The sequence below is a fragment of the Acinonyx jubatus genome, chromosome C2, assembly GCF_027475565.1.
Source record: "Acinonyx jubatus isolate Ajub_Pintada_27869175 chromosome C2, VMU_Ajub_asm_v1.0, whole genome shotgun sequence".
In the NCBI taxonomy this organism is placed as follows: Eukaryota; Metazoa; Chordata; class Mammalia; order Carnivora; family Felidae; genus Acinonyx; species Acinonyx jubatus.
The window spans coordinates 155,252,010-155,268,671 of NC_069384.1; the positions used below are offsets into that span (position 1 = coordinate 155,252,010).

At 40.2% G+C, this 16,662-nt stretch overlaps 1 protein-coding gene across 14 annotated transcripts in view; it reads right to left on the minus strand.

The window, feature by feature from the left end:
• Nucleotides 1-16,662, minus strand: part of ANO10 (anoctamin 10) — a 283,614-nt gene that overhangs the window by 207,650 nt on the left and 59,302 nt on the right. For 13 of the 14 annotated variants that reach the window (XR_003414386.2, XM_027040522.2, XM_027040520.2 and 10 more), the window contains 2 exons: nucleotides 14,352-14,549; nucleotides 12,611-12,745 (listed from right to left, as the gene is read on the minus strand). Coding sequence is in view for 13 of the 14 variants with exons in the window: in XM_027040522.2 (XP_026896323.1) it covers nucleotides 12,611-12,745; nucleotides 14,352-14,549 (333 nt within the window). In the remaining variant the exon portion in view is untranslated. Of the gene's footprint in view, nucleotides 1-12,610; nucleotides 12,746-14,351; nucleotides 14,550-14,781; nucleotides 15,113-16,662 lie in introns of those variants that run through there. The other variant, XM_053221790.1, reaches the window with a different exon arrangement.

Below are 16,662 nucleotides of genomic sequence, written 5' to 3' on the forward strand. Positions count from 1 at the left end.
GAAGTGCCAAACCCTGGGCAGTATATGACTTCTTTGATATCCAGCCATTACTCTCCGGAGCAGGAAACATAACAGGCTTTCCTAAAACACAGAAAACAGAGACCTAGACAAAATGCCCAGATGGGGGAATTTGTCCCAAAAGAAAGAATTAGAAGAGGTCACAACCAGGGATCTAATCAAATCAGATATAAGTAATAAACCTGAACCAGAATTTAAAACCACCACCGTAAGGATACCAGCTGGACTTGAGAAAAGCACAGAAGACACCAGGGAGTCCTTTACCACAGAGGTAAAAGACCTAAAACTAGTCAGGCGAAAATAAAAATGCTAGAACCAAGATACAAAATAGCCTAAATGTAATGACAACAAAGATGGAAGAAGCAAAGGAAGGAATCAACGATATAGAAGATAAAATTATGGAAAATAATGAGGCTGAAAAGAAGAGGGGAAAAAATATTGGATCATAAATATAGACTTAAGGAACTCAGCAACTCCTTAAAGTATAATAATATTCATGTCATAGGAATCCCAGAAGAAAAAGAGAGGGGAAAGGGGGCAAAAGGTTTATTTGAGAAATTACAGCTGAAAACTTCCCTAATCTGGGGAAGGAAACAGACATCCAAATCCAGGAGGCACAGAGAACTCCCATCAAAATCATAAAAGTAGGCCAACCCCAAGACGTGTTGTAGTAAAATTTACACAATACAGAGATAAGGAAAGAATCATGAAAGTAGAAAGGGAAAAGCAATCTGTAACTTACAAGGAAAGACAAATCAGCATAGCAGTAGATATCTCCATAGAAACCTAGCAGGCCAGAAGGGAGTGGCATGACATATTCAATGTGCTAGATGGGAAAAATATGCAGCCAAGAATACTTTATCCAGCAAGGCTGCCATTCAGAATAGAAAAAGATATAAAGGTTCCCAGACAAACAGAAACTAAAGGAGACCATGACCACTAATCTAGCCCTGCAAGAAATATTAAAGGGGACTTTTTGAGTGGGAAAGAAAGACCAAAAGCAACAAAGACTAGGAAGGAAAGAGAAAAACTCCAGAAACACCAACTTCATAGGTAATACAATGACACTAAATTTATATATGTGTGTGTGTGTGTGTGTGTATACATATATAAATTATATTATATATTATATATATGTATAATGAATATTATATATTCACCCTGAATATATAATTATATATGTTATATATATATATACATATATATATAATCACCCTGAATATAAATGGACTACATGCTCTCATCAAAAGAGAGTATTAGAATGGATAAAAAAAAAAACAAAAACAAGACCCCTCAATATATTGCCTACAAGAAACTCATTTTAGATCTAAAGATACCTGCAGACTCAAGGTGAGAGGATGGAGAACCATTTATAATCCTAACGGATGTCAAAAGAAAGATGGAGCAGCCACACTTATATCTGACAAACTAGATTTTAAACCAAAGACTGTAACAAGTGACAGAGAAGGACACTGTATCATAACAAAGGGGTCTACCCAACAGGAGTATCTAATAATTATAAATATTTATGCCACCAACGTGGAAACACCCAAATATATAAATCAATCAATAACAAACATAAAGAAACTCATTGATAACAATACAAAAAATAACAGGGGACTTTAACATCCCACTTACAGCAATGGAAAGGTCATCTAAGGAGGAAATCAACAAGGAAACAATGGCTTTGAATAACACACTGACCAGATGGACTTAATAGATGATATATTCAGAACATTTCATCCTAAAGCAGTGAACTACATGTTCTTTTCAAGTGTACATGGAACACTCACCAGAATAGGTCAGATACTGGGTCACAAATCAGCCCTCAACAAGTATAAAAAAGACTGAGATCATAGTATCATGTATAACTTCAGACTCCAACGTTATGAAACTTGAATTCAAAGGTAAGAAGAAATTTGGAGAGAGCGCAAATACATGGAGGTTAAAGAAAATCCTACTAAAGAATGAATGGGTTAACCAGGAAATTAAAGAAGAAATTAAAAAATGCATGGAAGCAAATGAAAGTGAAAACACAACAGTCCAAAACCTTTAGGATGCAGCAAAGGCGGTCCTAAGAGGGAAGTATATTGCAATACAGGTCTACTTCAAGACACATCTCAAATAAAAAACCTAAAGCACACCTAAAGGAGGTAGAAAAGGAACAACAATTAAAGGGTAAAGCCAGCAGAAGAAGGGAAATAATAAAGATTAGAGCAGGAATAAACAATATGGAACCCAAACAAACCAAAAAACCCAAGAGACCAGAGCAACAAAACTAAGAGCTAGTTCTTGGAAAGTATCAATAAAATGGATAAACCCCCAGCCAAACTTATCAAAGATAAAAGAGAAAGGGCCAAAACAAATAAAATCACAAATGAAAGAGGAGAGATCACAACCAGCACCAGAAAAATACAAACAATTATAAGAGAATATTATTAAAACTTATACGCCAACAAACTGAGCAATCTGGAAGAAACTGACAAATTCCTAGAAACACACAAACTACCAAAACTGAAACAGGAAGAAATAGAAAATCGGAACAGACCCATAACCAGCAAAGAAATTAAATCAGTCATCAAAAATCTCCCAACAGATGAAAATCCAGAGCCAGATGGCTTCCCAGGGGAATTCTACCAGACATTTAAAGAAGAGTTAATACCTATTCTTATCAAACTGTTCCAAAAAATAGAAATGGAAGGAAAACTTCCAAATTCATTCTACGAGGCCAGCATCACCTTGATTCCAAAATCTGACAAAGACCCAGCAAATTATAGGCCAATATCCTGAATGAACCTGGATGTAAAAATTCTCAACAAAATAGGAGCAAATCAAATCCAACAGTACATTGAAAGAATCATACTCCATGATCAAGTTGGATTTATTCTTAGGGTGCAAAGGTGACTCAATATTCACAAATCAATGTGATACACCATGTTTATAAAAGAAAGGATAAGGACCATATGATCCTCTCAATAGATGCAGAAAAAGCATTTGACAAAGTATAGCATCCATTCTTGATAAAAACCCTCAACAAACTAGGGATAGAATGAATATACCTCAAAATTATAACGGCCATATAAGAAAGACCCACAGCTAATATCCTCAATGGGGAAAAATTGAGAGCTTTTCCTCTGAGGTCAGGAACAAGACAGTGATGTACACTCTTACCACTGTTATTAAACTTAGCACTAGAGGCCCTAGCCTCAGCAATCAGACAATAAAAAGAAATAAAAAGCATCAAAACAGGCAAGGAAGAAGTCAAACATCCACCATTCACAGATGACATGATACTCTATGTAGAAAACCTGAAAGGGGAACCTAGGTGGCTTACCTGGTTAACGAGCTACCTCTTGCTGTGGGCTCAGGTCATGGTCTCATGGTTCATGAATTTGAGCCCCACACTGGGCTCTGTGAAAACAGCATGGAGCCTATTTGGGATTCTCTCTCTGCCCCTCACCCCACTTTCATACATTTTCTCTCTTTAAATAAATAAATAAACATTAAAAAAAAAAGAAACCCTGAAAGACTCCACCACCAAAAAATTGCTAGAACTGATACATGAATTCAGCAAAGTTGCAGGATACAAAATCAATGTACAGAAATTTGTTGCATTTCTATACATCAACAATGAAGCGGCAGAAAGAGAAATCAAGGATTCGATCCAATTTACATCTGTACCAAAACCATAAGATGCCTAGGAATAAACCTAACCAAAGAGGTAAAAGATCTGTACTCTGAAAACTATAGAACACATATGAAAGAAACTGAACAGGACACAAAGAAATAAAAAAACATCACATGCTCATGGGTTGGAAGAACAAACGTCGTTAAAATGCCTTTACTACTGAGAGCAATCTACACACTCAATCTACAATCCCTATAAAAATAACACCAGCATTTTTTACAGAACTAGAACAATCCTAAAATTTGTATGGAACCACAAAATATCTCTAACAAAGAAATCCTGAAAAATAAGAGGAAAATGGGAGGTATCACAATTCCAGACTTCAAGCTGTATTATATATTACAAAGCTGTCATCATCAACACAGTATGGTACTGGCACAAAAACAGACACTCAGATCAGTGGAACAGAATACAGAACCTAGAAATGGGTCCACAAACATAGGGCCAACTAACCTTCGACAAAGCAGGAAAGAATATCAAATGGAAAAAAGACTGTCTCTTCAGCAAGTGGTGCTGGGAAAACTGGACAGCGACATGCAGAAGAATGAACCTGGACCATACACAAAAATAAACTCAAAATGGATGAAAGCCCTAAATGTGAGACTGGAAGCCATCAAAATCCTCGAGGAGAAAGCAGGCAACAACTTCTCGGACACTGGCTGTAACAACTTCTTACTAGACACGTCACTGGAGGCAAGGGAAACAAAAGCAAAAATGAACTACTGGGACCTCATCAAAATAAAAAGCTTCTGTACACCAAAGGAAACAATTAACAAAACTAAAAGACAACCTATGGAATGGGAGAAAATATTTCCAAATAACATACTGGATAAAGGGTTAGTATCCAAAATCTATAAGAACTTATCAAACTCAACCCCCCCCCCCAAAAAAAAACCCAAAATTTTCAGTTAAGAAGTGGGCAGAAGACATGAATACACATTTTTCCAAAGAAGACATCCAGATGGCCAACAGGAACATGAAAAGATGCTCAGAGTGCTTGGGTGGCTTAGTCGGTTAAGCATCCAACTCTTGATTTCAGCTCAGATCATGATCTCAAAGTTAGTGAGATCATGCCCTGCTCATGGACAGGGCCTGCTTGGAATTCTCTCTCTTCCTCTCTTTCTCTCTCTCAAAATAAAATAAATATTTTTAAAAATGATGCTCAGGGGCCAACATGGCAGAGAAGTAGGGGGAATCCATACTTCCCGTGTCTCTCAAACAAAGAAGTGTAGAAGCCAAAGGACTGAACACCAGAGCCCGGGCGGAAAAGACTGAATCTACTGGGAAGAAAATGGGAAAGCTGGAAAAAAGATAGGTGGGCGACTGCCAACTGGGGGAGATTAAAAAAAGGCCTTTGGACACGGAGGGGAGGGACCCCCTTCTGCAGAGAGACAAAGAGAAGAGAAAGGGCGGCTGGGGAAGTGTCCAACCGGATCTGGACAGGAGAAAGACCCCGGACCCTGCGGCTGAGACTGAGAGGGATGGAACCCTAACTGCGGGGCTATCTCCCCCGCGCACCTAGGGAAGAGGGGAGCCAGGCCTGGGTGCGGTGGCAGGTTAGGGGCTCAGTCCGCAGTTGGAGGAGGTGGTTCCCTCCCTGGAGGGCTGCGTGCCAGTGCGGAACCTGCCTGCAACCACCACCCCGGGGCTCGAGGCAAGGGCAGTGGCTTAGTCTGCAGTAGGAGAAGGCTGTCCTCCCTGAAGTGCAGCAGCACAGACAAAGCCAGCGGGACCACACATTGCCACCCTGAGCGGCGCTTCCCCAGCGCCAGAGCGCAGGGAGCAGGATCTGAATCCTAGCCAAGCGCAGGGTCAGGGGAGTCGGTGGAGAGAGAAGGACCGCCCTGTCTGCGCTCGGGGCACAGTGAGGACGACTCAAACGGAGTCCTCCGGGTCCGGCTGGGTGGAGAAGAGACTGGGGGATCACCATTGGCCCCCACCCCCCACCACCACCAAGGCGGGGCCTCAGGGATCACCACCACCCCCCCGCCCCCCGCAGTAGTGGGGGTGGTTCCAGATTACGCCAAACCACGCCCCTTTGCACTGGGTACCTGCGTATCCACTGGAGGGGCCCTAGACCCTGCAGACAGCTATTCCCGACAAGGTCTGCAGCATTGCCTGGATTAACTCTAGGTCAATTCTGCATATAGAGACATATCCTCCCCCTCCCCCCCCTTCTCCTCCTTATCTCTTCCATCCCTTAGGCTGGTTACTCTGCTCATTGGTCTCTCTGAACAGGCATGTTTAATCCATTGTCTAGATACACGGTCTACACCTCCTTCTTTACGCTCCTTTCTCTCTCTTGGAATAATTAAGCCACATAGTTTCTCTGTCTGGGTAACTTAATCTTCGTTAGGTTTTCCCCGCCCCCTTCTTTATTTTCCTTTCTCTCTCTCTGGATTAAGCCTTTTAGTCTCTCTGCATAATCAAGGTGTATTTTTTCTCTCTTTGGGTGTGCTCTTCCTTCAGCACCGTCTCCACCCTCTTCTTTAGTCTTTACTTTTTTGTTTTTGTTTATTTGTGTTATTTGTTTGTTTGCGTGTTTCTCTCTCCTGTTTGTCTGTTTTCCTTTCCAGAGCTACTCCAAGGAACAAATCGAAGCACACCTGGTGGACGGTCCAAAATACCACTACAAATAGGGTAATAAAATAACCAAAGTCACAACAACAGAGAGCAAGTAACAATCTCCGGAAAAACACCTCCAGAAGGGCCAGGCCCTGGACAGGGTATGACCCTCCTTTAATATAGCTCGCCAGTGCAAAGCACACAACAAGCTTTCAAAATGCAGAAGGGACAGAAAATCAGCCGAAATGACGAAACGGAAGAATTCTCCTCAAAAGAAATTCCAGGAATTAGCGACAGCTAGCAAATTGATCAAAACCGATTCAAGCAATGTAACGGAACAAGAATTTAGAATAATAATGATAAAATTAATTGCTGGGCTTGAAAAAGGCATAGAGGACAGCAGAGAATCTATTGCTACAGACATCATGGGTCTAAAAAAAATAGGATGAATTTAAAAATGCTATAAATGAGGTGCAAAATAAAAAGGAGGCGGCCACAGTGCAGATTGAAGAGGCAGAGGAGAGGATAGGTGAGTTAAAAGATAAAATTATGGAAAAAGAGGAAGCTGAGAAAAAGGATAGAAAAATCCAGGAGTACGAGGGGAGAATTAGAGAACTAAGTGACACAATCAAACAGAGCAATATCCACATCATAGGAATTCCAGAAAAAGAAGGAGGAGGAGGAGGAGGAGGAGGAGGAGGAAAAGGAGGAGAAGGAGAAAAAGAAGAAAGAGGAAGAGGAGGAGGAGAAGAAGGAGAGAAGAAGAAGAAGAAGAAGAAGAAGACGACGACGACGACAACGATGACGACAGAGAAAGGGGCTGAAGGTGTACTTGAACAATTCATAGCTAAGAACTTCCCTGATCTGGGGAAGGAAACAGGCACTGAAATCCAAGAGGCACAGAGAACTCCCTTCAGATGTAACTTGAATCAATCTTCTGCACAACATATGGTGAAATAGGCAAAATACAAGGATAAAGAGAGAATTATGAAAGCAGCTAGGGATAAACAGGCCTTATCATTCAAAGGTAGATACATAAGGGTAGTAGCAAACCCATCTACTGAAACTTGGCCAGAAAGGAATGACAGGAAATCTTCAATGTGATGAACAGAAAAAATATGCAGCCGAGAATCCTTTACCCAGCAAGTCTGTCATTCAGTATAGAAAAAGAGAGATAAAGGTTTTCCCAAACAAAACCTGAAGGAATTCATCACCACTAAACCAGCCCTACAAGAGATCCTAAGGGGGATTCTGCAAGTGAAATGCTGCAAGGACCACAAAGTACCAGAGACATCACTACAAGCATGAAACCTAGGATATCACAATGACTCTAAACTCGTATCTTTCCATAATAACGCTGAATGTAAATGGACTAAATGCTCCAACCAAAAGACACAGGGTATCAGAATGGATAAAAAAAAAAAACAAAAAAAACAAAAAAACAAGACCCATCTATTTGCTGTCTACAAGAGACTCTTTTAGACCTGAGGACACCTTCAGATTGAAAGTGAGGGGATGGAGAACTATCTATCATACTACTGGAAGTCAAAAGAAAGCTGGAGTAGCCATACTTATATCAGACAAACTAGACTTTAAATTAAAGGCTGTAACAAGAGAGGAAGAAGGGCATTATATAGTAATTACAGGGCCCATCCATCAGGAAGAGCTAACAAGGTAACAGAAGAGAAACAAGGGCCCTGAATGATACATTGGATCAGATGGACTTGACAGATATATTTAGAACTCTGCATCCCTAAGCAACAGAATATACTTTCTTCTCGAGTGCACATGGAACATTCTCCAAGATAGATCACATACTGGGTCACAAAACAGCCCTTCATGAGTGTAAGAGAATTGAGATCATACCATGCACACTTTCAAACCACAATGCTATGAAGCTTGAAATCAACCACAGGAAAAAGTCTGGAAAACCTCCAAAAGCATGGAGGTTAAAGAACACCCTACTAAAGAATGAATGGGTCAACCAGGCAATTAGAGAAGAAATTAAAAAATATATGGAAACAAATGAAAATCAAAATACAACAACCCAAACGCTTTGGGATGCAACAAAGGCAGTCCTGAGAGGAAAATACATTGCAATCCAGGCCTATCTCAAGAAACAAGAAAAATCCCAAATACAAAATCTAACACCACACCTAAACGAATTAGAAGCAGAACAGCAAAGACACCCTAAACCCAGCAGAAGAAGAGAAATAATAAAGATCAGAGCAGAAATAAACAATATAGAATCTAAAAAACAGTAGAGCAGACCAATGAAACCAAGAGTTGGTTTTTTGAAAAAATAAACAAAATTGATGAACCTCTAGCCAGGCTTCTCAAAAACAAAAGGGCGATGACCCAAATAGATAAAATCATGAATGAAAATGGAATTATTACAACCAGTCCCTCAGAAATATAAGCAGTTATCAGAGAATACTAAGAAAAATTATATGCCAACAAACTGGACAACCTGGAAGAAATGGACAAATTCCTAAGCACCCACACACTTCCAAAACTCAAACAGAAGAAATAGAAAACTTGAACAGACCCATAACCAGTGAAGAAATTGAATCAGTTATCAAAAATCTCCCAACAAATAAGAGTCCAGGACCAGATGGCTTCCCTGGGGAATTCTACCAGACATTTAAAGCAGAGATAATACCTATGTTTCTCAAGCTGTTCCGAAAAATAGAAAGAGAGGGAAAACTTCCAGACTCATTCTATGAAACCAGCATTACTTTGATTCCGAAACCAGACAAAGACCCAGCAAAAAAAAAAAAAAAAAAAAAAAAAAAAAAGAGACCTACAGGCCAATATCCCTGATGAATATGGATGCAAAAGTCTCAACAAGATACTAGCAAATCGAATTCAACAGCATATAAAAAGAATTATTTACCACAATCAAGTGGGATTCATTCCTGGGCTGCAGGGCTGGTTCAATATTTGCAAATCAATCAACGTGATACATCACATTAATAAAAGAAAAGATAACCATATGATCCTGTCAATCGATGCAGAAAAAACATTTGACAAAATTCAGCATCCTTTCTTAATAAAAAACACTTGAGAAAGTTGGGATAGAAGGAACATACTTAAACATCATAAAAGCCATTTATGAAAAGCCCACAGCTAATATCACTCTCAGTGGGGAAAAACTGAGAGCTTTCCCCCTGAGATCAGGAACACAACAGGGATGTCCACTCTCACCGCTGTTGTTTAACATAGCATTGGAAGTTCTAGCATCAGCAATCAGACAACAAAAGGAAATCAAAGGCATCAAAATTAGCAAAGATGAAGTCAGGCTTTCACTTTTTGCAGATGACATGATATTATACATGGAAAACCCGATAGACTCCACCAAAAGTCTGCTAGAACTGATACATGAATTCAGCAAAGTTGCAGGATACAAAATCAATGTACAGAAATCAGTTGCATTCGTATACAGTAATAATGAAGCAACAGAAAGACAAAGAAACTGATCCCATTCACAATTGCACCAAGAACCATAAAATACCTAGGAATAGACCTAACCAAAGATGTAAAAGATCTGTATGCTGAAAACTATAGAAAGCTTGTGAAGGAAATTGAAGAAGATACAAAGAAAAGGAAAAACATTCCGTGCTCATGGATTGGAAGAATAAATATGGTTAAAATGTCAATACTACCCAAAGCTATCTACACATTCAATGCAATCCCAATCAAAATTGCACCAGCATTCTTCTCGAAGCTAGAACAAGCAATCCTAAAATTTGTATGGAACCACAAAAGACCCCGAATAGCCAAAGTAATATTGAAGAAGAAGACCAAGTGGGAGGCATCACAATCCCAGACTTTAGTCTCTACTACAAAGCTGTAATCATCAAGACAGCATGGTATTGGCACAAAAACAGACACATAGACCAATGGAATAGAATAGAAACCCCAGAACTAGACCCACAAAAGTATGGCCAACTAATCTTTGACAAAGCAGGAAAGAACATCCAATGGAAAAAAGACAGTCTCTTTAACAAATGGTGCTGGGAGAACTGGACAGCAACATGCAGAAGAATGAAACTAGACCACTTTCTTACCCTATTCACAAAAATAAACTCAAAATGGATGAAGGACCTGAATGTGAGACAGGAAACCATCAAAACCCTAGAGGAGAAAGCAGGAAAAAACCTCTCTGACCTCGGCCACAGCAATTTCTTACTTGACGTGTCTACAGAGGCAAAGGAAGCAAAAAGCAAAAATGAACTATTGGGACCTCCTCAAGATAAAAAGCTTCTGGGGCGCCTGGGTGGCTCAGTCGGTTGAGCGGCCGACTTCGGCTCAGGTCATGATCTCACGGTCTGTGAGTTCGAGCCCCGCGTCGGGCTCTGTGCTGACAGCTCAGAGCCTGGAGCCTGTTTCAGATTCTGTGTCTCCCTCTCTCTGACCCTCCCCCGTTCATGCTCTGTCTCTCTCTGTCTCAAAAATAAATAAACGTTAAAAAAAAAAAAAAAAAGCTTCTGTACAGCAAAGGAAGCATTCAACAAAACCAAAAGGCAACAGATGGAATGGGAGAAGACATTTGCAAATGGCATATCGGATAAAGGCTTAGTATCCAAAATCTATACAGAATTTATCAAACTCGACACCCAAAAAACATATTATCCAGTGAAGAAATGGGCAGAAGACATGACTAGACACTTCTCTAAAGAAGACACCCAGATGGCCAATAGGCACATGAAAAGATGCTCAACGTCACTCCTCATCAGGGAAATACAAATGAAAACTACACTGAGATACCACCTCACACCGGTCAGAGTGGCTAAAATGAGCAAATCAGGAGACTATAGATGCTGGAGAGGAAGGATGTGGAGAGACTGGAACTCTTAGGTACTGTTGATGGGAATTTAAAAGGGCACAACTGCTATAGAAAACAGTATAGAGGTACTTCAAAAAATTAAAAATAGCAATACCATGTGACCCAGAAATTCCACTTCTGGGTATACACCCAAAATAATTGAAAGCAGGACCCTGAAGGGATATTTGCACCCCATGTTCATAAAAGGATTATTCTAAATAGAGAAAAGGTGGAGACAACCCAAGGGTCCACTGACGGATGAGTAAATAAGCAAAACGTGGCGTACACGTGTATACACACACACACACACACACACACACACACACACACACACTGGAATACTATTCAGTCTTTAAAAAGAAGGAAATTCCAACATATGCTACAACATAGACGAACCTAGCAGACAATGCTAAGTGAAATAAACCAGTCATAGAGAGAGAAATACTGTATGATTCCACTCATTTGAGTAGTCACAACCATAAGGACAGAAAGTAGAAAGGTGGCTGCTTGGGCAGGGGGCCAGGGGAGAAGGCAGAGTGATTGTGTAATGGATACAGAGTTTCAGTTTTACAAGATGGAAGGAGCTATGGAGAGGCATGGTGAGGACAATGTACAATATTCAAAATATATTTAATACCAGTGAAAATCTTTAAATTTTTTATCTTCAATCTTTAAATTTTATGTTATGTGCACTTTATCACAATAAAAGAGAGTTAAGAGACACAACCACCATACAAAATGGGTGATCTGTGACTGGACCTTGGTTTGAACAAACCAACCCTAATATATATTTGATGACAACAGGGAAAATTTGAACGTGGACTGCTTCCCAGGCATCTGTCCCGCTGGGTGAAGCCTGGAAGGTAGTATTAAACTGACTAGAGAACACAGTAGCTTACATGCTTAAAGTATATTTGGGCAGCAAAAATGCTCTGAGGCCTTGCCACCCTGGGGGGTGGGGGGAGGAGGCAGACTTGGAATTACACACTGTAGTGAGCACTTTATCTGCAAACTAGTATTCTCTTTCAAATGGGATGACAGAAAATCACAAAATTGCAAGTTGCTGATCTGCATTCAGGTATCATGTCACTCTGTGACCCTTCCTAAGCCTTGTTCCCATGTGCTCACCCACTGAAAGGGGAGGAGATGGAAAGAGGGCTCCAGGAAAAGACAATGGCTCCCATTTTCACTCCTCATCTGGGCATAATGTAAACTTTGCTAATCTGTATTGAGTAATACGCATATGTGTTCACACCCAATTTTAAGCAAACCAAATGCTGCGAGATCTTGGTAAATAAGTAGCAAACCACACAGAACAAATACATTGATCTAAAGGTACAATAGAACGAAGCTCTAATGGCAAAAGGCATGTTCATGAGAATATGTTATTATAAAGTTCTATGTTTTTCAGTAAGAAAACAACAAAGCTTCTTTAACTTGTTATTCATCCACTAAGCAAAAACAACTGCATCAGAACATGTGTCCGTGAAGTGGCTGATAGCATGACTTACATAATGACTTTCCTGGATACAGCTTTGCCTGGGGGTAGCCAGGGATCATCTTTTCATCTCTGGCTCTAAGATTTTCGAGTTCATGTTTGATAATGAATTGACATTCTGCCATCGTCAGGAAGTCATCATTGTCATCTAAATGAGGACAAAAAATTTCCAGTTATTTTCTCATGACGGCCAAAATAAAATTAGTAAGATTCAAATAACCTGGGGTTATAGAAATGAGGACATAAACAATAAATAAATAACACAAGGAGTAAGCAAAGTATAAAACTCCTAAATTAAATAGAACATAAAGCGCCTTTTTATAAGAGTAAATTACCGTTTTGCCTTCACATAATACGATCCTTCAATCACTGTACGATGGCTCCCCCTTATCCAGGGTTTTGCTTTTTGCAGTTCGTTGCCTGCATCAGTCATGGTCCAGAGGTGATGACCCTCCTTCTGCCCTATTGTCAGAAGGTCAGTGGTAGCCTGATACCACGTTGCAATGCCTAGTTCATTCACCTCACGTCGTCTCAGCAGGCAGGAGCTGAATCATCTCACATCATCACAAGAAGACCAGTGCATACAGTAATATAAGGTACTTTGAGAGAGACCACATTTGCGCCATTTTTCTTACAGCAGATTATTACCATTGTTCTATTTTAGTATTGTTGTTGTTGATCTCTTACTGTGTCTGGTTCATAAATTAAGCTTTACCACAGGTATGCACATATAGGAAAAAACACAGCCCATACAGGGCCCAGTACTGTCTGCTATCTCAGGTATCCACTGAGAGTCTCGGAATGAATCGCCCACAGCTAAGGGGAGCGAGGGACTACGGTCCTAGTTCTTATATAACAGGGTGCAAATATCCAAATGGCAGACACCTGCTTGATCTCATTTAAGGCCAATGAGCAGAATTCGAACACTATCCTAACTAGGGATGGAACTGAAGTTTGCCTACATGACAAATTCTCCTCCTTCAAACTCTTCAGCCCAGGTTGTTCCCTTCTGGAGTTGAATATTCCTCCCATAAAATTGGGGGAAGACAGTCTGATAAGAAAACAGTGCTATTTTTTGACAAGCGAATCCTCTTAAATGAGGTGATTTTTTACCATTATCATTTATGCTAATAAAGCATAAAGATATAAAAATCCAGAGTGACTTTGAAGAAGCCTAATCACATCTTCTAACTCCAAAGCCCTGGAAGGGACCAGTTTATTCTGAAGCCAAACTCCCACTCTGATCTCATAGCCACCCTGGCTTTCTCAGTTCTTTCCAGAAACCACTCTCTTCTGGAACGGGCTATGAGGCCAGAACAGAACGAGGTACTCTACCAGGAAATGGCAATTCTAGAATACTGAACTACTGCATTTCTCATTATAGCATTTGTCTGTATCAAGCTAGTGAATATACACCATTCTAAGAATTAGAACAGAATAATAGTAATAAGTTACATTTGTCACCCTAATTTATGTTCATCTATTCCACGGATTACAAAGTAAGGTCCATGGGCCATATTTTATAAGCAAATTTTAGTGGAACACAGCTGCACCCCTTCATTTCTTACAGTCGAGGGCTGCTTTTGCTCTACAAGGATAGTGTCGAGTAACTGCGAGAGGACGTATGGCCCACACGGCCTAAAATATTTACTTATTTGGCCTTTTACTGAAAATGTTTGTTGACCCCTGATCTACTGATCAAAAACTTATTTGTGAGATAAAATGGTTCTGACAGAAACAATCTTGGGACTCACCATCAAAATCTTTGAAGTTATATCGGGTTCCATATGTGAAGGCTCTCATAGTGTTATCATTACACTCTTTTACCAGACCCATTGCTTCCGCACCCAGTAACAATGTAATCTTGGAGGCACCGACAAGATATAAGTTCTGATTTTCTAGTGTTTCTTTCTCATATTTATTTAACAATGGTCTAAACAGCAGCTGGGCACCTTCAAAAACAAAAGATAAGCACAATCTCAGAAAAGTTTCAAGAACGCAAACATTCTAAGTAAGTATTGTCTCTAGTTTGATAGAAGGAAAATTGTATTAACCATTCAAACATATCTCCCAAATAGATAAGAACTACACATAAGTCAAGTTCCTTCAGAAAATGCCTCTAGCTTCCCATGTTTCTGCTACGAAGTCTCATCCTTATATACGTGTTATTATTATAGACGTGACCTTTTTTCTTTTTCTCTTGAAGTCTGTAGTATCTTCTCCATTCCCAGGGTTCCAGAACTTCCCAATGACAGGCCTCTTCATTTACAGTGCTGGGCACGAGGTGGGCCCTTCCCAGCTGAAAAAGCATGGCATCAACCTTGAGTTTTCCTCAGATGATTTCTTCTCCTTTTCCTCCATTCCCTTTCCAGAACTCCTTTCATTCAGATGTGTACCTCTTGGACGAGTCCTCTAACTTCCTTATTTTTTCTCTGTCAAATTTTCCAATTCTGTAACTTTTTGCTCTACCTTCTGGTAGGTTTTATCAAAATTACCTTCTAATCCTTTGACTGAGTTTTTAAACTTTGCTTTCATATTTCCACTTTCTAAGAGCTTTTTTCCTAAATGAATATTTTACAGCGTCCAACTCTTGATTTATAGAATGTTCTACCTTCTCATAACTGAGAGTTGAGTTTTTAATTTCCTCTTGGTTTTTGTCTGTTTGTTTTAGTTTAGCTTTCTCCTTCATGTTAGGGATTTTCCTCAGATGTTTGATCTTTTATTGTATGCGCATGTTTAAGAAAGGTGTTCCAACAGGGTACGGTGAACTTCTGAAGGTTTAGATGGAGTTCATTAAAGATGGCCTTTCATGCACAGTCATCTGGCCAGGTCATTTTCCATGGGCAACTCTCTGATTTCTGCACCTGGGGTTATTTTGCCTTTGGTTATTTTGTCTTTGACTCTGACTCTGGTCAGAGTCCCCAGGAAAGATTATTCAATCTGCTTCCTAGATGATTGATTCTAGCTAATATTTTGGATACTAAATTAGGTATGAGATCCGTGGGGTGGAGGACAGGGGTAATAATACTCAGTTATTATCCTATTTTCAGTACAGAATCTCTGTTTTCAACTGTGCATAAATCCCCCATTACAAAATCCAAGCATCTGACCCTCTGCAGAGAATAATTCACACTCTTCTGCTCCGATGGTAGAATACAGAAGGGATCAGGAGAGCTAACTATTTCTCAAATGGATCTTGGTCGATTCTTTTTCCTTTTTCTTGGTAGCACTTATTTCTGCCTCCACAGGTCTCTACAGTCACTAATACCTAAGTCTTTAGAAGTCTTCAGTCTGCAGTGTAAACCAAACTGTACCTCAACTTGTACCCCTGCCAGCTTCAGCTTTGGCTTTGTCAAATCTGAGAAGTTATTCACCACTCATCCACCTGTTTTCTAGCTTCCAAAATGGTGCTGCTGTTATATTCTTTCCTTTCTTCTTTGTCAACCTGGACGTATTATCTTTTTTAAAAGATCCTTTTATTGTCATTTCAATAGGAGTTTAGAAGAGAGTAAATGTAAACATGAGTGTTGAACCTACTACCCTTACCTGAAAGATGAGGATGCTTTTTTGGAATGTTCTTTTTTGCTTTCCCAACAGTAGAAAGATGCCCGCTGCTTCCCCATTCTTGTGTGTCTGTTCCACACAAGGAACAGAGAAGACTGGGAATACACGAAAGTCCCTCACTCTTAGGCATGACAAAAGCTCTTCCATCACAGGAATTTTAAAGAAGGGACCCAGGGGTGCCTGGGGGGCTCAGTCAGTTAAGCGTCCAACTTCAGCTCAGGTCATGATCTCACGGTTCATGGGTTCGAGTCCACTTCAGGCTCTGTGCTGACAGCTCAAAGCCTGGACCCACTTCAGATTTGTCTCCCTCTCTATCTACCCCTTCCCCTCTCACACTCTGTCTCTCTCTCTCTCTCTCAAAAATAAATAAACATTTAGGGGCACCTGATGGTGGCTCGGTCGGTTAAGCGTCCGACTTCGGCTCAGGTCATGATCTCACAGTCCGTGGGTTCGAGCCCCGCGTCGGGCTCTGTGCTGACCGCTCAGAGCCTGGAACCTGTT